The sequence below is a fragment of the Pieris rapae genome, chromosome 12, assembly GCF_905147795.1.
Source record: "Pieris rapae chromosome 12, ilPieRapa1.1, whole genome shotgun sequence".
Lineage (NCBI taxonomy): Eukaryota > Metazoa > Arthropoda > Insecta > Lepidoptera > Pieridae > Pieris > Pieris rapae.
Window position 1 is genome coordinate 2,966,551 of NC_059520.1, and position 26,792 is coordinate 2,993,342.

General features: G+C 32.6%; 1 protein-coding gene across 1 annotated transcript in view; it reads right to left on the bottom strand.

Annotated features, from left to right (window-relative positions):
• Positions 1 to 2,290: 2,290 nt before the first annotated feature.
• LOC110994673 (RYamide receptor) overlaps positions 2,291 to 26,792 on the bottom strand; it is a 38,942-nt gene continuing 14,440 nt past the window's right edge. The window contains exons 2-11 of the mRNA XM_022261468.2: positions 19,174 to 19,268; positions 17,190 to 17,392; positions 15,388 to 15,536; positions 10,418 to 10,539; positions 9,344 to 9,438; positions 8,627 to 8,752; positions 7,066 to 7,166; positions 5,648 to 5,738; positions 3,331 to 3,408; positions 2,291 to 2,682 (exon numbers count right to left, since the gene is read on the bottom strand). Coding sequence (XP_022117160.2) covers positions 2,332 to 2,682; positions 3,331 to 3,408; positions 5,648 to 5,738; positions 7,066 to 7,166; positions 8,627 to 8,752; positions 9,344 to 9,438; positions 10,418 to 10,539; positions 15,388 to 15,536; positions 17,190 to 17,392; positions 19,174 to 19,268 — 1,411 coding nt within the window. The 3' untranslated portion in view covers positions 2,291 to 2,331. The remainder of the gene's footprint in view (positions 2,683 to 3,330; positions 3,409 to 5,647; positions 5,739 to 7,065; positions 7,167 to 8,626; positions 8,753 to 9,343; positions 9,439 to 10,417; positions 10,540 to 15,387; positions 15,537 to 17,189; positions 17,393 to 19,173; positions 19,269 to 26,792) is intronic.

Here is a 26,792-nt window from a genome sequence, read left to right on the forward strand (position 1 = left end):
GGACGTCGCAACCAAAGGGGGAGTGTTACGAAGACCATCGTCGAGGATCCTGATCTTGGTGCCTGCGGAGTCGCCGTGCAGGAACGACGGTGCTACGCACGAGGGGGAGAATGTTGGCGACTCATAAATAGAAATATAAATATATTATAAGTTAGGTTTGAAAATTGTAACTCTATAAATAGAAATTAAGTGCGAGTGTTAAGAGTTATAAGTTAGACAAAATATGTATACAGATTTAAGTGAGAAATATGGTTCAGTTATGAATGTAAATATATTAAATAAATAAATAGAATACTTCGCCGAATAAAAGGGTCACAGCTCTCGACGCGGTATACCGGCGCAAATGTATGTAAGCGTAGCTCTCGTCGCGGTATACTTGCGTAGTACTTAAGCTCGGCGCGGGCGAGTCTCGGGGCAGTCGCGGTTCAGACTTGACACGGTGCACACGCGCAGTCGCGGTTCAGACATGACATGGTGCACACGCGCAGTCGCGGTTCAGACTTGACACGGTGCACACGGGCAGTCTCGGTTCAGACTTGACACGGTGCAGACGCGCGTAGAGACTCGGGCTCTTTCCTTTATCCCGTGACAACGAGCTGTGATCCACGAATAATCGGCGAAGCAAGAAACAAGAACAAGCCGCAGTTTCATTTCAAGACAACATCTACAATTACGCACTAGCAGGGGTGCGTGGGTCGAGGCGGTACCAGCGTTACGTCGAGCCGTCTTGACAAACGAGTACGAAGTCAAACCCCACCGGTATACAAAGCCGCACCGAGGTTAGTTAGGTTACCGCACGGGTGATATCAAACGAACACGATTTAAACGTAATATACCGTGCGGGCCTTAGTATATCTGCGAGTGCCGTGGTGGGTGATTGGCTAACCAATCAATAGATATATGTATATAAAAAGCGGTGTCGTCCCTAAAACATGTGGATACGACCAGCGCGACCATTGAGCTTCCATATTAATTGTTGATATACAAGGCGTACAATAAAGTTTTACGTCTTTCCTATTTAGAATGTTGGATTTGTGATTATTGCGGCACAAATGGATACTAAACGGAAGATTTAGAACCACAATATAAACCCAAATTTTGAAACATTTTCATGTGAATGCTACATATAAATTGTTATACATATTTGCCTAATAAATGTAGAGCTTTGAAATTGTTCCCAATTAAATCATTGAATCATGAAAATCCGAGCCGCCTTATTCACAAACCTTACTATCGGTATCTGTATGAATTTAAATTTTGAAAACAAATAAGCGTGAATAAAATATTTAAGGCAAGCCTTATAGGCAAGTAGGTATCAGTAATTACTTCAATCATACAAAGCTGTATGGCATGTTAGTAATAAGCATTGATTGAGCCAGACTTTTGTGCAGTCAGATTTATTATTTCAAGGGAAAATGAACCCAGTTTGTAGTCGACTACTTGTAGTAGTAGTAATAAGCCCTGATTTTGAACTAAAATTTCATGTACTAATCTCAATACTAATAAGGTTTAATACACGAAGCACTATTTAGAGCTAATTTTTAAAAGGATTATGGACTATAGTAAATTGAAGTTCAAACTAGTGTTTAAAGCTTAATCAGCTTTGTTTGCAACGTAGAACCAAAGCCCCTTATTTATAAACGAAATAAGTACTATTTGCTTAAGTATTTGTCTCTGGCAGATTTTGTTAGGGCAGTATGGTTCAGTGGTTTTAGCAGGCAATTTTAAGTTCTAAGGTTGTAGGTACGATCCCAGCTGTGTACAACTTTTCTTCGTGTCTTTTTCTATCTTCACTCTTATACTCGATGAATGAAATGTAACGTAGGAAAACCGTCATATCTTAAATCCAAAAATCAAGGACAAATCTCAAACATATGAGTATATACTACTTTGAATAAATTATCAAAGAGACGGGTGCAATTTCAGGCCAAGGATTCCAATTCATTTAGGGTTGAGAGGACTGTATTATTATATTTTTAAAGATTTGCCTTTCACTTACTTGCGCGTAGACAACCTATTGATTTAATGATTATTAAACAACATGTAAAACAGCGATTTGGATATATGGCTATACGGGTTAATAATATAATTGAAATGTTATGTAAAGTCAAGAGAATATACTACAAATAATACAAAAGAATTGTTAGTATTTTTCTCCAAATTAAGAACGAACCTAAACACTATTTATTTTTTACACGTGCGAAGCTGGGAAACTTTTCACCCAGTATTAATTTTCCAGTTCAAAACTTCATACATATTCAAGTGGATCAAATAAAAATCCAGTCACAGATAAAATATTTTATATTAAATTCTAACATCTATTATTAATATTTACACTTTATTATCACATAGATTGTCAGTAAATTCAACGATATTGCTATTCGGGAATATGTACAATTCACTCACTCTTTCATCACCTGTAGGAAAGTCGTCCTCATTCGAAATACGCTTTGTACTTTTTCTCGGTTCTCGTGCGAACTGATTTCCATTTCTGTAGGTATCAAAGTCGGCTTTTAAACGATAATGGTTTTCTATATTTTCTTTTCCATTTCTTGAACAGTGACAAGAATTGCGAAGGACTTTTATGGAATCAGGAGCGTTGACGGGCTTTCGTGTTAAATAAACACTTCTTTCGTTGGTTGAGCGAATTGATAAGACGCGTGTTCTGTAGGATTGGCCGTCCTAAAAAATAAAATATTTAAAATTGAAACAAAAAGTGATTGTGAAAAGTTGATATATGGAGCCTTCTGTTTCCATTTTTGTTTTTTGTTTAGGTACATAATACTGTACAATAAGTGATCATATAATAAGAGTTATAGAAAAGTAAAACAAAAAGATCATATATTGGTACACAAGAAATAAGAGAAGAAATCGGAGTAGACAGTTTCGAAAGTGGGAAGACGAAATTAAAACCCTAACTGGGAAAATGTGGACTAGGGAAGCTCGGAACAGAGCAGAGTGGAATGAAATGGAGGAGGCCTTTGCCAAAGTTGGACAAATTGATGGGTTGTCGGTGTCTCCGACTCACTAGAGACAACAGTTTAAGATTAAAATTTCTGTAAAATTTCTGTCTGAATAAAGGCTTATATTATTATTATTATTATGACTGTCCTACAAAAACAATTTTTTGTAGTCCGTCTTTATCAAAATAAAAATTTCTAACAGACATCAACTTTTTGTTTCTTTTCGAGAACTATAGATATTTGATTACCTATGAGACACTTTTAGTTATATAATTTAGGAACTATGTTTAATTTTGGTACGGTAGTCTAGGAAAAACGGTTCTCTGACAAAAGATAAATTATGTAAAGTTGTGTGGGTGTAACCTACATCATAGCTATCATTATTAAATCGATTCCGCTTCTGACCGAACGTAAACCGCTGCTTGAACTCCTTTTTGAACTTTTCCTGAAACAAGATAATAAAATCATGGCCATAGAATATAATATGTAGATTATTGATAAAAGAAATAGCTTTTTGAACTTATGTAAATAGACTGACAGAATTATTGATTATATAGATTACACAACAATATCAGTTACACAATAGATATTGGAACTTATTTATTTTGATGTACAAAATGTAATACATAGTTTTTCTCGTTTTTTATTTGACTCTGATTTAACTCCCTAAACCTTGATATATATAATATATATTACAATGTTTAGGGAGTTTTACAGCCATCACGGCCAGCGAGATACTACCACATCGTTATTATACCTATTTAATATTATAATAACGTAATTGAATTGTTGCCAAATTTACCTATTACCACGATTTCGGTGTAAAACTTAACTACCGCATTTAGATTCGTTATGACGTTATAATTTATTTATAACCTATTTAACTGTTTTTATTTTATAAAGAGCTGGCACTGTCTTTCAACTTACGTATAAGTTTCTTGGCAAATAAAATTTTTATATATATTTATAGTATTGGGTCAAACATGGTCATGAGGGTTTCTGTATCAAAACTTTAATATGAACCTTTAATACATATTGTCTAAATATGCAGAAAGCCTGTGTAAAAAGGGCTTATCAACCTTTAACGCCAGGTGATAAGGGAAAACACAAAAATCTGAACATCAAGGCCTTAATGAGAAGAGCTTTAATCAAAAAACGAATTGAATTTGACATACAAAAGTAATTCGATCACCCTCCGTCCACTGCGTAAGTGTTGAGCGAGAAATAGTCGACCGGCAAAATGGAGTTTGAAATGATAATAGTTTTTGCCTTCCACTAAGAAAGAAGTCTTAAAATAATTGATTTCGCCTTCCACTGAGAACGAGGTTAACTAGGCCGCTAGCATTAGTCTGGATTCTGTATGTAATAGTTTTAAACTAATGTAACTAGTGCTTCAAAAGTCGTTAAGCAGAACAAGCTGTCTAACTAGTACGGCTAGAGACGAGAACTGCTGTAGGAATTATCCAGGTCTTCCATTTTATTATTTTAGTATTGAATCGGATAAAAATGCCACGTGCATTTTGATAATATAAATTTATATCTCGGCCAATTTCAGCAGGTCTACGGGAAATGCTCAAATCGAACACTCGCTACCTATTCGCATGTTTATACAACAAATATTGTTGCAAACGAATTGTTTTGTTTGCTTAGAATATTATATTCAATCTCATCCCAATGTATATCTGGATACGGAAGAGGTGTATCTTTGATATATTCGATGGTTCCACGACTGAACACATATTTGATAGCTTTAGTTTATGTGTTGCTTATAATTGTTGTTTTATAACCTAAGAATCGGGAACGGCTTCTTCACGATGTTGTCTTTGACTAATGCGACTAAGAGTACAGACGCTATGGCGTAAGCAGCATCAGACACTATCAAGTGATCCTTGTTAGGCACAAAGTATTCTCAGTAAAGTGTTCTCAATCAAGTACCACACCACAGTAGTCATTAGGAATTTTTTCATACTAAATATATTTTAAGCGAACGAAGCAAATAAATACCTATCTCTTGTTACCAAGTGTCATAAAACATCTCATTACTGGGTCGCGATTATCTTTACCCGTCATTAATTTCATTTCGGGCCAAAGTGCCTGGACGTACAGATACGGTAAGTCGATCAGATTTAAATTATCAAGGGCCCTCGTAAATTCAATCAGGATAAATTTTGCGGTATATTAAAAAATATAACCAAAATTTTGAATACTAAATGTAATCTTTAATTTTTCCTCTGCGGTAATTTGCAATCAGCCCTAAGGGTATGAGCGAATTTATTAGCTGCTGTCATGTAGAGTGACTTCCCATTGGAAGCATCTGCTCATCTTATGCCTAGAGCTACTACCGGTCTTCTAGCTCTAGAATATGGTGACGTTTTAGTCGACCCACATACTGTCTAATGGTGAATTGGCAAGCAAGTTCGTTCGGATGTCAGCTTAACCACTCTTTGTATTTAGCTGCCAGTCTCCGGATTTCCTCTTTCATTGTTCTCCTTTTTAGGTGTTCGTGAACTTCGTCCTTGGTTATGTACCATAATCTATAATTTACTAACTTTAATTTAAGCTTTCGATAAATAATAAATATATAGTTTGATTCTTCATATTATCAAAAACATCTGTAAACACACATTTTTATACGGAACTTTAACTTGTAATGTGTTGTTTTGTTAACAAATATTAATACTTACATTATAAATAGCATAGATAAATGGATTGTAACAGGAGTTACTCATCGCCAACCAATCGAAACAGAAGAAGAGCACGTTAATGTATTTATATCTGAAAAAAAAAGGAATTAGTAAAATTTGGAATTTAAAAAAAATCTAACAAAATCGTTGGAATCAGTATCGCTGATACTGCAGGCGCGGGGTCCTGATAAAGTTTCAATTTATGCTTCTACCAGGCGACTGTAGACCAGAAGGTACACTATTTAAGAACACTATTGAAGGTACACCATTCATTGCAAGTAATTTCCATCCCCATCATATTACAGAGATCACTTCTATATATTAGTGAACAAGTTAGTATTGCTACCTTCATCACCACTCTTCATCATCAGCCATATAATAAATATCCAAATTTAATTTCAATTTTCATATTTATTATTCAAGTATTGCGTAATATAGAGGGATATATAGAGGGAGTGGGGGTTGGATTTTGTTTTGAGATGATTACGTCAACAGTAATTATTTACTTTTTTTACACATGTTTATTACCATATATTGTCCATGCAATAAAACGACATTTTCGAGGATTCCTACAAATAATTCTTACGTTTATGTACTATTATTTTTGAAAGCTTTGCTTGCTTTTGATGACAAGAGGAAGGGGGGATAAATCACAGTAAAGCTGAAATAATACTATAATTCTGTACATACAGTAAAGAGGTTTTAGGGACAAGAGGAAACTTTTTTCAATCATAAAACTTTTGGGAAGACTCAATTCTGCTTAAACAACTTTGAAGTCAGTGTTACTTTGTTAATAACGCCTCCGGTGTTTGTTGAGGGAAATAGAAAATTACTTAGTTTCATTAATATTCTGTGACCTTTGACACGAATAACAAATTATTCAGGTTTACAATTTCATTGGATTTTTTTTTTCAATTACAAATGTTGATGAAGCTGGAGTAAGCGGAAAGCGTGGGATTTGAGGTCGCGTGACAACACTGGTACATCATAGATAAAAAATCTTGATGCTTAACTTCATGAAATTATAATTGTACCATTTTTGTACCAATGGTGAAATAAAAAATCTTCTTTATATTCAAATAATTAAACAGTTTGTATAGTAGATTTTAGCGATCATTTATATTTCAATAATTTCTCTGCTAATACGAGATCTTCATATATTTTACACTATTAGGCTTTTAGCTTTATCTTCTCAGCGGCCCACCGAAGTATTTCCGAAACAATTCTTAAAAGGCTGGCAACGCACTCGCTAGCATTGAGATTGTCCATGGGCAGCAGTATCACTTAACATCAAGTGAGCTTCCTGCCCGTTTGCCTTCTATTCTATAAGACAAAAACCATTTGGATTTCAATCATTTTTCTGCTCATACGAGATATTCATATACTATAGGAAAAATGTTTTACAATTCGATACGTACTCGTTGATAGATGGAAATAACGTCTGCAGCAATAAATAGCTTTGTAAAGGCAGCCAACAGATTGCAAACAAAGCTACCACCAATACAAGCATTTTAATTACCTGTAACAAAGAAAACTTTCAATTTTTCTGGAATATTTTCTGTATTCGTGTTATTTGTGTGTAGTAAAAAATATGTTTTCTTGTTTCTGATCCTTCCTTGTATTAAATCTCAAACCAATTCGGGCATTCGCATGTCATTAGCGTGAATATTAAACACAGATCTGTGCACTACTTAACGAATGAAATGAAAAATCATAAGTTATTGTTGTGCGAAGTTGCTTTTTCCAGTCCATTTAATAATTGGTGTGGCGAAATCGTCTTTAAAAGTTTTCCAATTTCATTTACGCTCTCGAGAGATTAACCGAACAGAAAAGTCCAAAAAGAACTGAGAATTCACTTCACATTTGCATGAATTGACAATTAAGTGAACGATCTGTTGTAATAGAATGGTTTGATAAGTTATTTTATCAAAATTAATAACGGTGTTTAACAAAGCCGAAAGTATCGATAATATTAATTTAAAATTTGAAATGACTGGTGTAAGCCCTACAATATTTCAAATAAACAAATTACAAATACGATAACTTCAAGCCTCTTGTTTAGTAACAAAGTTTGAATTGTTGTGCCACCAAATTTGTTGTATATTTGTCACACGTTAATTTACATATAAAATTTTTGAGTTTAATTTGTTATTATTATTTTTAGCTTTATAAGTACATATAAACAAAATCCACAGTTCGCCTTGAATAATGACTTGCTTGTAAACGCTTGAATAGATTGCCGTGTCAATAACCAAAGACTTATTATATGCCGCAATTTGGATATATATATTGTATATGTAATAATCAAAGTGAGTCAGACTATTTAATGTTAAATTAAATAATAATAGCAATTATTTAAGTAATTTTAATCCTAACTTACGCTGTAATCACTACACATAAGTTTTAATTATTACTCGACTTTTTATGCGTAGTAAATTTAAATGCATTTTTCATGTATTAGTTTTAGTTTGACGGAGAGGCGAGTTTCAGTTCGTTTAGTAAACTAACAATGTAGAACGATCGGTTGTTTTGTTGACAGCCTAGGACTGTGTGAATTTAAAAATTGATAAAAAATGTGTCCAATTATACTCATTAATGGTAATCGTCGGGATTTACTATTGAATTATATTATTATTTAGCTTTAAAGTTAATAAATTATTTTAATTGGAAGGGTAAACTTAAGTATGTATACGTTGCGCAGATTAACTTTATAAGGTATAGTAATTCTCACTTGTTGAATAATTCTGAAACTCTATTTTTAGTGCAAGTACTTACAGTTTGAAACGAGATGTACATTATTTGATACTGTTCAAATATACAATGAACTGTTTTATAATATTAATAAATAATTGTAATTAAAAATTTAATTTCTACTGTCAGATTTATATAAATTTCATAAACTGATAAGACAAATCAACCATTTCATAAAATAATCAGTACTATCGGTGATATTTAGCAGATGCTTATAAAAATACGCACCCTTTTCTTATTCTTCATATGATTAGCATCTCTCGTTTCTTGAGCGTTACCGGGGGCTCTTGCACCCCACAGTTTCATAGCCATGTGGACATATGCGAAAGTTATGACGCATAGTGGTATGACATACTGCAAAATAAATATCTATTACTAACTGGCAAAATGCAAGAAGTAGTTGTTAAAAGTCAGATACATCGTCATGTTGTAAACGAAGTTTAATAGGCGAAATACATCCAAGATCAACAATAAATGTAGTTAAATTTAACAAAACATTTGTTAATAATAATATTTTTTTCTCAAACAAACTGATTTTTTTACTGGAGAAATAAAAAGAAAAAAAAACTGCAATCGATTGATTTTTATCGACCAACATTATTATTTTGTTTTTTTATAGAACAAGAGGCAAACCGCTCATCTGATGTTAAGTGATCGACACCCATGGACACTCTCAAAGCCTGTGGGATCGCGAGTGCGTTGCCGGCTTTTTAAGAATGGGTACGCTCTTTTCATGAAGGATTTCATCTAATATCTATAGTGATACATTTTTTGTTACCTGTTTTTTAAATTATGATTGCAGTTAGTAATGTTTCGTATGCTGTTCTCATGTAGAACGTATAAATAAATTGTTAGTATTATTCTATATCACAATATGAAGTTGTTCCACAAATTTAATTTCAATTATGTTGACGTAAATGAATTTTTGTATAAGCATCGACTTACTTGAAAAATGTACAGCAAAAGTCGATAAATCGCGAGTGAATTTGATCCGAATTCACTTGCCGTGCAGAAGGGCTTGTTATAAACCATTTTTGATACTGCAATTAAAGAGGTCATTTTAATAAACATATGTGATAATTTGTTGCTCATGTATAACTCGAAGGGTCTAATTTAGGATCCCGACGAAGTAATTTTCGTTGGGCAGCTGCTTATAGTTATGCCTTGTTTGTTTACGTTTGTATTGTACGTCAAGTGAGAAAGAGTCGGAGTGGTTTTTAATATAAACATTGTTTGTCTATATATGATTCAACACGTTAATATTTGAATTGAATATTTGTAAGCACAGCCATTAACACTGCACTTCATAATTAGCATAAATTAAACTTAGATGTAGCTTTCATACTAATGACTTGAAATATTTAGTTGGAATATTTAAATTGTTTTTGTTTTTTTTATTAGTATGAGTATGAGCATACCTCACATACACTCTCACGTAACACAGACGAATTTTGTATTACCTACATATATTTTATTTATTTTTTTCCCTTTATCATTTTTGTATATATTTATTCCATATTAATTTGTAACATATATTATTATAGTATAGTTGTTTTTTTATATAGTTTATATTAGCTGTTACGTAACGAAATAAATACTATATGTTATTATTGCACTTAACCCTTATTATTTATCTTTTAGCTTTTTCTTACTAAGGTTGCCTGGAAGACATCGCTTGTTAGCGATAAGGCCACCCGTTGCATCCCTTATAATTTTTATATTGGTTGTTTTCTTATAATGTAAGGAAGTATCAATAAATAAAAAAATAAACATGTGAAAAAAGTTGGCCCTAATGTGCCTTCATTGAATCAGTGGACGTAACAATCTCACACCTTTGTATGAAAATACAGTTCAACGATGCCAATATCCTATCTTAAGATTTTTCAAATAATTAAAAAGCTATTTGATATGTTTTGAACATAGACCTGTGTATTTTAATATTATTTGTACGGTTTAATTTGGTTTATATTGATTATCAAATACGAGTGTTAGATAATAATAATAAAAGTATTATTTTACCTGGATCCTGCTCTTGTTCCATGACGACCTCCCAGGACATGGCCATTGGTGTCGCGAGAGATAAGGCCAATATCCATATTAGTACTATTATCACTTTGGCCACTCGCTTCGATGTATGAGCACTAAACAAAACAATCTTAATAATAGGAGTAATAAATACGTTTCCTTAAGTAATTTGCTTTTTAGTCTTATCTTTATTAAAGTTCTAAATATGTCGTCAAAATTAGTCAATAAAATTAAAACGTTATTAATATGCGTGGAACAAAGAAAAACGAAATGATAGCGCAATAAAAAATTTAAACTTCTTTTGTTTTTATATTTTTCGTGATTTCGTGTTCTAAATTTGAATTATGCACAAACCGGCTTTGTTCTTTTGTTTTATCATGAGTTCGAAATTGAAAAATATGCACTAGCCAATTTAATAAATAAACTATAGATTATGTTAGCGGAAACGACGTAACAATAAAAATTTCAACAAATATTCCATTTTTAAAATTCGTAAATGATTTTTTTGTGTTTTATTGAATTGTAAATTCATTAATTCGATTCGGTCGCAGTATTTCACAATAACATGTGAAAAGTTTTGTGGTATTTAAGCGGAAACTTCCATACAGGCTATATTAATAGTTTTAATATATTTATATTACAAATAGATATATTAAATAAATTATAATAGTAATATGACTTTATTATTACTAAAGTTTACTACATCATACATAATATGTTACACGCTATTTTTCTAAAATATATAATAATTTTGGCAAACATAAATGTTTAAAATACCGAAAAAAAATACTACAAATTTTTTCATTATGTTAAAAAATACCAGCAAAACCTCGGATTAAGTTGGCAACTTAACAATGCTGTCTTTAACAATTAAAATTACTTACTAACTGTTGGTTTTAAGTCACCTAACTCTTAAAATTATGAACAAAAGAGACAATAATACGTCCATTGTAAACATCCGCGATTTATACAGTAACAAGTTGCTATGGGAAACATTTTTGTTTCTGCTTCGTTGATTATCCCTTATATGGATCTTAAAAGAAAAATCATACATTTTTAGCTCCGGTTATTTATGGCACTCACGATATTGCTACGATGGATTTATATGAAGGATATTTCAGTTTATGGATTCGTAAAAAGGTAAAACCTCTTTACACTTGAAGGACATCGCAATATATGTACGCAGGTAAAGAGTATCGCATAAATAGAGGAAACTAATGGTCGACTCAAGAAAATTTATAAAAATTACTTCGTTTGGGATTATAATAGAAGTGGAATTCCGACTTAATCTTATCTATGGGAATTGGCTACCATTGTTATGTTTTTTTGAAATTGGAACTCACTAGAATCGAGACGTAAGGTTACGTAAGTCACGAACATATTATATTTGACATGCGGTTGTGAAAGTTCGCGCCAAATGTTCACTTCGAATCTATAGACATTGAGACTCTAGTGCTGATTTCAGCCAGTCTTAATTTTTTTTATACCATTCGTATCACCTCGACGTCCGTCGTTCCACAACTGAGCGTTTTCTAAGGCAGTTTTTGCTGCGCACCACCACTATGTGGAACCAGCTGTCCACTGAAGTATTTCCGAACCAATTCGACTTAGGGTTCTTCAAGAAGAGAGCGCACCACTTCTTGAAAAGCAACGCACTTGCGAGCCCTCTGACAATGTGAGTGTCCATGGGCGGCGGTATAACTTGACATCAGATGTCATTCCCACCTGTTTGCCTCCCAAAAAAATTGTAACGAATAATCGACCAATTTTAAAAATTGTATCTCACACAATACAATTTTTTTCTCAGTAATGTAGGTATTGATTTCCAAAATTTAAAAACTATTTCCAGACAGTAATCAATAAACTCGTTATTACCGAGTAGGTACTTCGGTCGTTAGCACTGACAGACAGTCTTTTAATTTAAAACCCGGATATTTACGAGAGTCTCTGATATATTGCCTTGAATTCCTTTTAATGTTTTATCACGCCCTAAAGCCAAAGAAACTGTGTCTATGAATGTCCATTTTAACTACAACCTACCGTAATTGAATACCTCAAATTTTATCTTTTGTTCTTTAAAATAAATGAAAGTGGCAGTCATGACTCGTATAGACTAGTATAGCTCGAAATAATTGCGCATTGGAATAAATTGCGTTACCGCATCGTGTGGCCGCGCTCCTTGAGTTACCGCCGTTGAACTTATCTAACATTTGGCGACATCAGTCCATACACAGTTTCTTTTTAAAATCCATCACGTATAAAGCGATGATGCGTCTCTGTGATGCGTCGCACAACAGTGATGTTATTTTCAGTAGATGACTTGTTTAGGTTATCGCGGAATGTTGTTAAAAAATGTATTAAGAATATCCATAGCGCAAAATCACACACATCACGAGCACACCCCACATACACACCATCACGTACACACACTTTTACATCATCACACTGCACACAACACAACTAATTTAGGCTTAGTTGAATAAATTAAATCACATTTAGTCAAATGTATTAAATATTTTTTTAAATATTTTTGCTGTTAAATGTATGTATCATCTATATATTCCATCTTTGGCTATATTCTCAGTATATTTGTTTGTAATTTTATATAATTTATGTTAGCTGTAGGAGTACTAAATAAATAAATAAATAAGTAGTCACTGATAGATGACATACCTCACGCGGATCATCATTGAGATTGCTTCCTTATTTAAATTCCTTGCTTAAACTCGTTAAACCAAATGTAAATAGCAAGAAGTCTCGCCAATACATTGCCGGCCTTTTAGGAATTGGTACGCTCTTTTCAGAAGAATTCTACGTCTAATTCATTGGTATGGCTTTTAGTTTTAAATTCACCAAGAATAATTAATAGTAAGATACTCTAATTAGTCATATTTATTGATGTAACAAACTTAAAAGTATATGAAATTCCTTTGATACCAAAAACCACTTAAGTCTTTGGAGTTATATAGAACTTCTTTTAACCGTCTACGACCTAACATTTTAGCTTACTTAGGCTACGTGCCTGAAGTAAGTTCATACTGATAAATATTTTCTAACCGAATGTATAAATAAATAAATCGATTTAATTTATTAATGAAGATCTTTTTGGAATGTTAACCCATGTAGATATTTTATAATTTAAGGAAATGTGTGCAGTTTTGCAATGTAAATAGATGAATATATATAAATTATTTTATTTAAATAAATAATAAAATATGTGGCGCTACCACCTTTTTGGGGACCGGGCCTCAGATTTCTGTATCTTTTTTGCTGATTAGCCTTCTGTGCCTGACACACTGCGTCTACTGCAAACCGGTATCCTCACGATGTTTTCCTCCACCGTTTGAGCGAATGTCAAATGTATAAATGTATATAATTTACGTGCGCTTTTAAGCCTGGTATCGAACCTACGACTTACGAGTAGGATTTGGGTCTATTTAACTAGAGGATACTTTAGTTTCGTCTCTCTTAATTTTTTCTTTGTTATTTCTCTAGCGCAAAGCGAGGGAAAACATTAATCAAATTTGACATATGTCAGCGAAAGATAGTTATTGTATTCAAGTTTTGACACGGAAATAATTGCACAAGTTTTGACTTGTCTAAACACGGGCTAGTACGTGCGTATACTAATTCTTGAACGAAAGCGCGTTCAAGAATTGCACGTATTTCATATCGAAGAAAATAACAAACAAAATAAAAGACAATGTTTGGAGATGAAGAGATAATTGCGTACGAGAATTCCATAAGAAATTGTTGTACGTGTTGTTTACATCAAGAATATTTTTGAAAAGAAACTTTTCCCATTGATCAAGAATGTTACGTTTAGTTTAGACCATGCAACTTATTTATTGCGTCGATATAATTGTATCCTACAGGCAAGAAACTCGTGTAAATGGCGCTTTAGTGATTTAACGATTCATAAGTGATGTTTGCATTCTAATCTCGTTGGGGTTTTTTTTTAATTTCGCCTTAGTTATGAAACCTACGTCGGTAGAGCTCAATACGAGCGAGCCTAGGTGAGAAATAAACTGATTTACCTACGACAGATACAAGATCGTTTCCGATCGATAATATTATGTTGCTTTGAAAGTATTTTTGTGCTATTTTTTAATGTATCGAGTCACCTACAAAACAACGAAACACTATTAACAAGAAAATTCAATAGTGTTTTCTTACGGAATTAATTTTACTGAAACCGCGCAGTTATTACTGTATTGTATTTAATAATAAACATAATTAATAATGCACTTAAGAATTGAAAATTGATTTCGGGTCATTGACAGGTGAAAGATGACACAGAGCACTTTAATAATTTTTCTTAAAAGGCTTGAGAAATATCACTTTATTACAGGCGTGACCTACTATACGAATTTGTATGGGAATGACTCTCACAATTTGTCATGTGACAAGTAACTATAACATGTATTATATTAATCTTCGAAAAAAATGACATGGTCTGTGGATTGAATTGTCATCATTAATAAACATGAGGCTATCAAATTATTGGTAATATCTCCATAAACTGTTTATGACTGTATCTATTAAATGCCATCTGATAAGGTGAAATCGGATTGTTATTACGTATACTGACTTATGATGTATAATATATATACACATATATACAGTATTTACAAAGGTTTGCCGACGTCATATAGTTTAAGCTATATGTGTATAGTGTAGTGACAGTAATAACTTGAATTTTACTCAAGCAATTTATTTTAAAATAAATATTTTTTATGCCATATGCTTCATCTGTATTTTTTATGACAAATATAATAAATCTATCGACTGGCCTAAGCATTAGCCGGCCAGCTAATTAAATGTTGTTACAAACGGTACGACGGAATATCTTTCAGGCCGCTAGTTAAACAGCGGCCTTTAGTTAAAAGGCTGGGCTGTTAATTGATCGGCTAAGTAAGACTGTAGCATATACTTATACTTAAGATTGACTTATAATGATTTACCTGAGAGGTGTTATGATAGCACGGTGCCTGTCTACGGCAATCGCGGTTAATGTAAACACACTAACATTTACACTCAGAGCTTGCACGAACGGGCAAAATGCACACATGAAATGAGGTAGCAGCCATCGCTGAAGGAGTGCCGCTTGAAACTGAAAGAAATTATTATTATTTTAAATAAATCCATAAAAAATCAATTGTATTCTCGTCTTTTCAGGTCAAGGTCGTATTAGGGAAAATATGAAGTTGTTTTGAGGACAGAAAGCCTGATGAAATAGTTGGTGCTGTTCCTACTCTGACCTAGGGGTAGCATCATCGATCAGTTTAAACCCTGACTGGCCTGAAGGCCCAGTCTCTAGTTCAACATTAGGGGTCGGAATAACTTTGATAACGTCAATCAGATTATGACGTCATTGTAGTGATTTGTATAGACGTGCTTACAATATCGCTGCCTCGAATCGACCTATGATATAAATTTATAAATTAAAAAAATATAGGAAAGAGGCAAACGGGCCAAGCCCAATTAAGTGGGTGCGTTGCCGGCCCTTGGGGAGCGTGCTCTTGTTTTAAACAATTGGTGGTATTATCCTTCAGGTAAGTCTTTCACCAGGAGTTGATTTCACGGTTCACTAGTTCGCAAACAAAAATGCGGGCCGTCGATTACTTCCCAAAACACAAATGAAACAGAAATCTCATGAGAAGGGTTGAACGCTCTAAAGCATGTAGATAATGTAATTCAGTGCATCAAATTTTGATGGGACATTAGCAAGTCAAGTATATCATTAAATTTTTAAGCAGTTTTAAAGTGATTTTTAGCTTCAAGAAAACCTAGAGCTTTATAATTCTAAGATTTTTTGATCGACATTGACAATGAGAAACGGATAATTAAGGTGTAAAATCTAATTTGCTAAGAATTGCCTTTAGAAACGGTTTTGTAATCCGATTAATAGACTTTCATATTCCGTGAAATGTAGGTAATAACTGAAAAATTTTGTTTTATAAAACTCGATTTTTAAATTAGGTTGATAACCTATTAAATAAAAGCTCTTATAAAAATTGTATGTGAAACAACATAAATCTTTTTCATTCATGATAAACAGAAATCTTTTTCATTTTGTTAAATTCATAGACTTTTATCGAAAAGTAAAAATAATAGTAATAATCATAATTTTTAAATTTTTTTTTTAAAGACGTACTCCCATTTTTCTTACTATGATGACCCATATTATTCAACTAGGTACTCTTTTCGTCACAGCGCACACTAACCGAGATGCTTCGCGCGGTAAATGCCTCGCGAAGCTGCTCGCTCTGTGTGGACGCGGCTAATAAATCTAAATACACTCACTTAAACACAGATATGGCAACGGCTAAACATCTGCAATAACAAAGTTATTCCTTCCTATTTATTTATGTAATTCATTATGTTGTTACGGCCTTTTCAATAATAATATAAACCCAACGGGAGTGATTACCCAGATGCTGACAGATCACGGTAGATTCTTTTCGTATCTTTAAAGGTTTAGGGTTAGATAAAGTGCTGTCTGTCTTTGTAGCTCTACAGTTAGAGAAACCGACTGTCCAATAGTCCAAGAAACTAAACTAAACAAGCTATGAGAATAAAAGTAACACAGACGATCTTATAAAGAGAAGTAGGTTACCGTTACCATTTACTTCAGTTGTACATAAACGTTAGTTATTTAATAACTCCGAAAACAACATAGTCGGGGAATTTGTTAAAATATAAAAGATATTTATTATAATACACAACTATTAATATATAACACAATTATTAATAATACACTCACTTGGAATGGTATTGCAAATAATCCTATTACTATGTCAGCCAGCGCCAAATTAGCAATGTAACAGTTAGTTACACTTTGCATTCGACGCGATGTTGCGACCACCCACATCACCAGAAAGTTTCCTATCACAGCCAATACCGATATTGAGCCGTACAGAAACGATAATAATACTATCATTTCCGTTGGAACGTCGTACAAGGTGTCTGAAACAAATAAATTAAACGTTGAAGTATTTTAAGCTATTGCATAGATTTTATCGCGGGCCTTGAGCGTGGGGACCGAATCTAGAAATTCCGTCACGAAAAAAACCTAACACCCCCACTCCGACCGGCACAGTGGTGATACTTTTTAGACACGAGACAGACCTATATAGGCTTGTTAGTCTGAGTCTGGTAGATTGAATCAATATCAAAGAAAAAAAATACTGCATAAAGAAAAAATTAATAAACAATTATAATTGCATAGGTTGATAAAAAATGCATGCAATAGCTTTATCGCGGCAGTCCCCGAGTGCCATATGTTTCTTTTATTTTAATGTACTTGCTTATCGTATAGCTATTCAGAAGATTCAGACTATACACTAATGTTATATGTACCTAATAGTAGACAGAGAATTTGCAGTCTCATTATATATTACCTATTAATTTAACTCAACATGGTATTTGTATGACCTATCTAGAGAGGTCAGATAGATATCTGATGGCGATTTTAAATGATTGAATCAATTTAGTAGGTTTTAACAGATTGATTCCATAAAAAAAGAACAATTAATCTTAAAAATTTTATTTTTTACACAACTCTCATTAAAACACATTGAATCAGTCATCTAAGAATTTCCATAATTCGGTGATCAATCCTTTATTAGATAAATTCAGTGGAACTTGGAACTGGTTTATTCAAATTCTATTGGATAAGTATAAAAGAAAAAGTAAGTAACTTCGAAAAATTCTCCTTGAAGCTTTAGTAAATTGATTCAAACTTAGACTTAATGTAGCTGAAATATTTTCAGCTACATTAAGTCGCGGCGGTTGTTTTCTAACTTTCACATGGGTTAAGAAAGGTTTATCATTACCCTCACTTAAATATATAATATGCTTATATTAGAATATGATTATTGTACCAATAATTGAAAGACACAGTAACAGAGGAAAATATATTTAAACTTTAATATACTACTAAGAAAATTGTCTAAGGAGGCAATTAAGGGGTTAGCTGCTTCCACATTTCTCTACATCATAAAGTCTTCTAGACCGGCAGCCAGCTGTGGAAAATATCCAGCTATAACAGTGGCTACGGAATTAAGTAACGGGGAGCAATTCAATGAATTTATTAGAAGACTGCACACTTTGCTAAAAGTTTCAGGACGCAAAAAACGTGACAAAAATATATACAAGTCGTCGGAAATATCTGTATAGTCACTTCGCATATAATATTACTTACTTCACTAAACTGATTTGAACTTGGAACACACTGTCAAAACTGAAGATTCGATCAATTTTATATCTAATATTAACTTTATATCTTTTAATTATATCCTCATTGTCTTTGATTCTACTAAAGGCCGTATGAAGCCAGTTTTATAAAATAAGCACCATTTTAATTCATTTAATTGCTAACGCAGATTCGCAAAGTATTCGAAACGGCGAACCATTTTCCTATTGAAATAAGGCACACGAATTCACAGCTTGCCTTTGTTTTAAAGATCTCCAATTATAACTTAGAATAGTCGTCGAAAACTCATTATATTTCATTGAATTTGATTCTTCGCTCTAATTTTCAGGCATATTGTTATTTGATTTAAGCATGATTGGTTTTGTATAAAAAAAACTTAAAGTTAGTGTTATGCTTTTAATATAGCTATACGATTCATACATTTACTTACTAAATAATGTGATTTAGGAAGAAGCATTGATAAAAGAACTTATATTTTTTTTTACAAACATACCCACCAAATAGAATTGTCAGATTAATATATTACACTTACCAAAAACATCTTGTGAGGAATTATTACTTAAATATTCTTCTAATGAAACGTTATGGGCCCAGTCCGCATCATCATCTTGAGCTGAGCCAGGCGTACTGAAACAAACATATAAACATTGAATTGCAAAAAGGTCTGGACTGGTGAGTAGTATGGGCTTAGTTTCCGCACGTAATCACCCATTTCGTCCGGCTAATTACGCCAGTCTAGCTCCTTTCAGAAGCACAGAAGTTTACTGGTCACTTTGCAGGCTTCACAGAGCGACCCAACTGCTCCAAGGATATATGTTCATTGGCAAGCCACAGCCATGCATTTAAGGACTACGTGACTTAGACTGCGCTGAAACAGCCTCTGCACAAGATACTGTCTGTCGCGCCAAGGACCAATTCTAGTGTATTGAGGAGACAGAGGCCCGTAAATGTATCAATCATTATCTTTAGATCAATTCTGTTTAGACTTAGAAGCCGCTTTGTCTCTAGCGGGCTTATGAGTGGCAGTGCTGCTAGCCGGCATCCGTCTCCTCTAAATAGATAAAAGGATTATGAGGCAAACTCCATTCTTTACTACTTTAATTACCGGTAGGTTACTACCGTTGATACACAATAGAAAAATCTTAGTGATTGTATTTATAAGGAGTTCAACACCATTTTTTCCCAAGAAAGTCTCTCATTCGCAGTGTACAATTCTCAGCTGCAATTTCCCAGTACTGGCCTGTGCTGTACATGTGCCTGTGCACACTATATATAAAACTGTCGTTTATGTTACAATCTATTTATTCTAAAACTTATAAGAATTACGGTGAAGATAAATGAATCTGTAGTCAGCCAGTAAAAAACAATCGAATAACTGAAATTTTTGTCGAAAAATGATTGAAATCCAAATGGTTTTTTTTATAGAACAGGGGGCAAACGAGCAGGAAGCTCACCTGATGTTAAGTGATACTGCCACCCATGGGCACTCTCAAAGCCCATGTTTGCGAGTTCGTGGACGGCCTATTAAGAATATTTATACTTTTCTAACCCTAAGTCGAATTGGTATACTTATTGTTACATTTTTGTCCATTAATGCAATTGAAAGTTATACCCTTAAAATGCTTTATCTAAATGTCAAAGAATCGACAGGAAAAAGGTCGTCCGGATCCCAGAGACATTGCATTCAATTATAGCTGGTCAAACGGACGTAATAATGAATACTTTTCGAGTCAACGTGGACTATAGATGCTGTTGACCAATCAGAATCAAACGAAACGTACAATCGTGTTGTCTTTAAATTAAGATTCTTTTCTTTTACGTTGAGGAAATAGAACTGAACCGCACAGGTGCCGCGTATAGTTAACGTTTCTGCGTCTATTTTATTGCTTATACGGGGAAATCATTCAAATTCAAAAATCATTTATTCAAGTAGGTAACATAATTTACACTTATGAACGTCAAAAAAAGAAATATACATTTACTGCCAGTTATCAAATCAAGGGCGTAGAACGGAAGAGAAGAACTGGCAATAAACTCTCGACCACTCTTTTTACTCGCCTATATATAATAATAGTTTTTTCTTTTACACAACGGTTGTAAGGAGCTGCAACCATTACACAATGTTCCATATGACATTTTGAGTAATAAAGAATTATAAAATAAATAAATATAACATATAATAATTTAACATCGTTTTTTTGGGAATCGCATTCCACTTACACGCTTTGACTTTGACTTTTCAAGCGTTTTGTGAATGTAATTGCTCAATTGCTACATTTATATTTAAATGAAGGCGCAAAAAAATTAACAGAATTTTATTATTTCATAGAGCAGTGTTGGCCTAGTGGCTTCAGCGTGCGACTCTCATACCTGAGGTCGTAGGTTCGATCACGGGCTGTGCACCAATGGACTCTTTCTATGTGCGCATTTAACATTTTCTCGAACTGTGAAGGAAAACATCGTGAGGAAACCGACATGTCTTAGACCCAATTAGTCGACGAAGTGTCAGGCACTGGAGGCTGATCACCAAATTGCCTATTAGATTTAAAAATGATCATGGAACAGATTCAGAAATCTGAGGCCAGGACCTAAAGAGGTTGTAGCTGCTGTAAATGCAGAACTCCAACCCTAGTAGGAATATAACTATAGCTTTGCAGGAAAACTTAAGTCTGATGACCAATTAAGTCTTTCACTAATATTTATATACCACAACGTCAAAATATAACAAGTAAAGCCAAAACCGTGCACTAAATTCTCGAAATTTAATTAGAAACTTGAACTGTGCTTAGAATTTGTTATAATTTGTGAATGTTATGATCATTTTAAAGGTTTAAGTTTTGTATGTAAAACTTCGCCTTACATGGATAAATTTACAAACTAATATCATCAAAGACAAGTTCTTTATTTCTTTATGTTGAGTACTCAAAGACAGCTTCTATATTCAAATAACCAGTAATTTTAAAGACTAGATTGAATGCTAGACTGTAGCGTAAAATACGTTCTTTTGAAATGAATCCTTAAGAAATGTCTACATTTTACACAAATATACTTTGAATAAAGAACAAATCAGTTCCATCCTTTGAATATTAATGTTCCACTGAATTATCATAAGACGTGTAAACAGATGCGTGACTTGATTAATTTCAAAATCTGTATATAAATATGATTAAAGTACACCACACCATATAATATAAAACATCTTATGTCGTATAAGTTACAATCTATTTGATCTTAAGTTTATGACAATTACAGTAAACATAAATTTCACTGAAAATTATAAAAACATAATACAAAATACTAACAAAATAAAGTTAAAATTTTAAAGGAAAAAAAGGAAAAAAAAATATATTTAAAAGTTGGCATATAATAAAACGTTAGAAGCAGTTTCACTAAAACGTTATAAACATTAAACAACTTGTTTATTAAATATTTTGTAAAGTAACCTAACAAATATAAGCATGCATTTGAGCATGGGTCAAGTTTTCTTGTACAAAAATGAAATGCTTGCAGATTAAATTGAGTTCTCTTCATAAGCTCTTAATTTAAACATTCAGTAGTAAATTACTTATTACTTACTTATTAACCGAATTTTAGAAAAATCTTAAATTTAGACATTTCATTTTTTTAAAAGGCCGAGTTTTTTAGGGCCCTTTGCAATGCTAACAAACAAACGATCCATTGACTGTGCACCAAATGACGTTTTGTAGTATATGTCAATCTTACGGTTTTTGCGCACTCGCGAATGAAAGTATCGTGAGGAAACCGGCATGTTTCAAGTACAAGAATCGATGACATTTGACACAAAAATTTACATTACAATATACAAATTGCTAATCACGGTAATGTTATTGGGATGCCACAGAATTAATGTCTCACAAAACAATTATTTTAACAAAATTATTGTTATTCTATCTGGTATAGTTTATTAATCAAATGGCTTAAACTATTAATTCTTAAAAGGCCGGCAACGCACTCGCGAGCCCTCTGGCATTGAGAGTGTCCATGGGCGGCGGTATCACTTAACATCAGGTGAGCCTCCTGTCCGTAGCCCCCTGTCCTATTAAAAAAAATCTATATCAGATAATAATCCAAGTCTAATATAATTGTCACACGAGAATACTCTTCTTTATCGCGCTTTATAAATACGGCCATTATGGAGATTTATTAAGGTACCCTGGACACTTTCAGGTGAAATTCGTGAGGATTTTCATTGATTTAATGTTCAAAGTCAGAATCATATTTCACTTTTAAACCGAATTCCGTCACACGGTAAAGCTCAAGGCTATAATTTAACAAATTTCATGTTTTAAACATACACACACATATTCTTCATAACTATAAATCCCAATCACCAATGCGAAATTGTTAAGGGCAAATATTTATTATGTGTAAAGTGTGCGCAATAGAGCAACAAATATTATATAATAATGATTCAAAAGAAAGGTATAGGTAAAGGTATGTATTTATAAGAAAAATAAAATTTACCAGTGACGCTATAACCGTTTTAGTTTGGACCTAATCTTCAATCAATAAATAATCAAGCATAAATCCAAATAAGTTTTGACCAAATGATCCAAACGATTTGAGATTTCTGGCTACACATATATATTGAATCTTGTGAGGAAGTTGCATGATTAGTTTATAGTTAGCGCTGCTCCTTCATCACTTCCCATGTCACTTTCACACAATATATATATATATATATATATATATATGTATATATATGTCACCGTAAGATTGTAAACTATCGATAGATTGTGAACCGTATCATTATGATTGCAATTTAACGCATCATTTTTCCTGTCCTCATTTTAAGATGTGTGATGTTTGAGAACTGATTTGTGAATAAAGAGAAAAGGAGAGAGGTTTAAATACAATCTAAAATAAATCATAAAGTTTTACATGATTTCAAAAGGTCAAAGAAACATGATCCCGCCCAGAATCTAGGAGACATCATGATCCTTTCTGAATATAGCTATCAAAAAGTGACAATCAAATTCCAAGAAAATTAAATATTGAAATCAGAGAAGCCTCTTTAATTGAACAGAGGTTGATATTTCCTCTATTGATCAAAGCAATTTTCACACAATCTAAGGAAGATCTCGTAAACGAGAAATGAACACGAACATTTTTCCGCTTCAGTTACATCTAATTTTTATAGAAGCAATTACTTTCCGACGTATATTGAGTCAGAATAGTTTTTTTTTATTACTATTTAAATTGGTTAGGTTGTATTAAACTGTCAGTAGCTAATTTGGCAGAAACATTTTTGTCTATTTATGTAAATATTATGTTTTTAACTAGCTTATCCCTTTGTTTCCTTTTCATGTGTTTCTTTATTTTTTCTCGCGTATAGTGTCATAAAGCTCTAAAAAAACGTGTGGCACTCGGGGACTGCCGCGATAAAGCTATTGCATAGCATTTTTTATCTAACTATGCAATTGTAATTGTTCATTTATTTTTTATTTATGCAGTATTTTTTTTTCTTTGACATTAATTCAATCTACCAGACTCAGACGAACAAGCCTATATAGTCTGTCTTGTGTCTAGCGCGTACCGGCCGCGATTACGTTACGTTAACGTTACCGATCTCGTCAGAGAGATGTGAGACGCAGTATGCGTTCTATCCTGCTCTAATGCATATTGGGCGCTCCTTTATTGCGTCATAGTGTGTTAGGTTATTTTCGTTACGGAATTTTTTGATTCGGTCGCCACATTCAATGCCTGCGATAAAATCTATGCAATAGCTTAATATTTCAATAAAAAAAAACATTTTTGTCATCATTTTAAGGCAGATAAATCCTACCAGATGAACTAAAATAAAGCAAACCGAACCGTGGAGGAGTGAATCACCAAACCAGTGGGTCACCATTGAATAATCGGTTAATTATAAATCCAGCAATATTGCCAAATCCACTGAACTAGTATTAACTCTTTTGAACTGATTTGACTTTGACGTTATTAATTTATAAGCTGTGGGATGTATAGTGTTTAAAGAACTGCATTTTTTCATTAAAAAAAAATATTTTTTTACATGTAAACTATATATATACATATATATGAACGAAATAAACCTTGCCATCAGCCGTCCCTATGTTATTTTATATTTAATAGTATTTTGAATTGTTAAACGCGCTAATATTACGAATTTTAGATGGTAATTGATAAATATTGACACCCTCATACTTAATAGACATTTTGAAATAATTTGTACGAGGCTTAATTTTTTAAGTGATAAGCTACCATGGAGAGTTATTTAATTTTTTTAAATTATTTATATGTAGATTTAAGTAGTTCTGTGTCAATTTTTTTTTGTATAAATAGTGCTTTTATTTATTTATTTTGTAGTGTTCGTATGTTTGGAATTTTGTTGTTGCTTGCTGTACCCATTATTTTATTACATTTAGTAGGAATGTGGCTCGACTAAATGACGTACACATTGCGTAACTTTGATATTCACCTAAATCTGCCTATAAGTGGTTTTAGTTTAGTAATTTTGTGTGATACGTAAAATATCAATTTATATAATATGTATCCAGTCTAAGACAATAACACATAAATAAAATATTATAAGCATTTAATGACAGTGGCATCACAGTAGCGCGATATATAAAATAAATTTTATTTGGTAAAAGTTGTGATTTTAGGTATGTCAGTTAACGCTTGGTTTCATTAACGAGCCGTAGTTGTTTTTCTACGAAAAAGAAAGGTTGTCAAAAGTCGTCTCTCTACAAAAATCTTACCGACTCTAAATAACAAAATATTATGGAAAGAGTATGCTGACGTTTCAACTATTGAATGGTCCCGCTGCGGCGATCACAAGTACCAACACAGTATGAGTAAGAGTAAGTAAGAGACGTTTGGCGTTCTTTATCTGTGACAATAAATTATTGATTTATGTGTTATTTGTTAAATTACTGGTATTTATTATTTTGTCCTTTCCTTACTTTCGTGTTGTGTTAGGTACTCTAAAAACAATTTTATTTTCTGTATTTTATCTAATACGTCTTTTGTTGTCCCTTGTTTTTTTACTATTGTAATATAAAATTAGGTAAATGAGTAATATGGTATTAGTATATTATCCCGTGTAAGTGAATGTTGTAATCTTAATGAGAACTGTGTCGATTAAAAGATGGCCTATAATCAATAAAAGAAATATAATTTCATTAAAATATTAATTTAGATAAATCTCTCAATGAATCCCTTCTCGATATAATCGTCTGACAACTCGTATTATGTAAGATTAAGTATCTTATTTTAGACTTCTTTAAATAATTAAAATTTAAAATATTCTTAAATTTTTAATTTTGGTCGGTATATAAATACTTATTTACTATTTCAAAAACGTCTTTCACGTTTCATGCAAGGTTTAATGATTCCAGTTGACGGCTTTAATGAGGAACGTTGAAGTTCCCTTGACTTTTCAATGTTATGATTTTCCATCATTATTTCCACCAACCATCAATCTACTTTACAAAATATAGAAGAAAGTTATGCGTTTATTATTTATGGCGTTAATATTGTCTCTATAAAGAGAACTAATTAATTCAAAACAATGAAAAAAAAAACAATGTACTCTATTGAACTTAATTGTAAATTCCCTTGTTTATATAAATGAAGCAATCTATTACTTAATTAATATTCTATAAACCATTCACACGAGAAATGTCATAATTTGTATATAAAAATATTCTGTTTATATAGCTTTGCAGATGCGATACCTGTAATATATATCTATATAAATAAAAATGAATGGCAAAATATATTTGAGTATTATTAAAAATCCTAAACAATAAGCAAGGAGAAAATAAATTCTTCTTTTGGAGAAAAGAAGTAGGAAAAAAACTTATAAAAAATTTGATCTTGTAATGAAACGTAACCATATTATAATATTACAACGATAATCTGTCACAAATCACACAATAGGCACCAACTGCCAATTCCAAATATAACTGCGACAAAGCCTGACGCAGTTAACTTTGTTTATGACTGGTGTAATTTTAAGTTCAGATAAAAACACATTTTGACCTTAGATTAAATCTAGGGTAAGTTTTAGTTTCAGAAACAAATAAAGATAAAACAACCTTGCATAGATTTTCATTAAAATTTGAAGGCTTTCAACGCGTTTATATTTAAATGCGCTTTTGACTG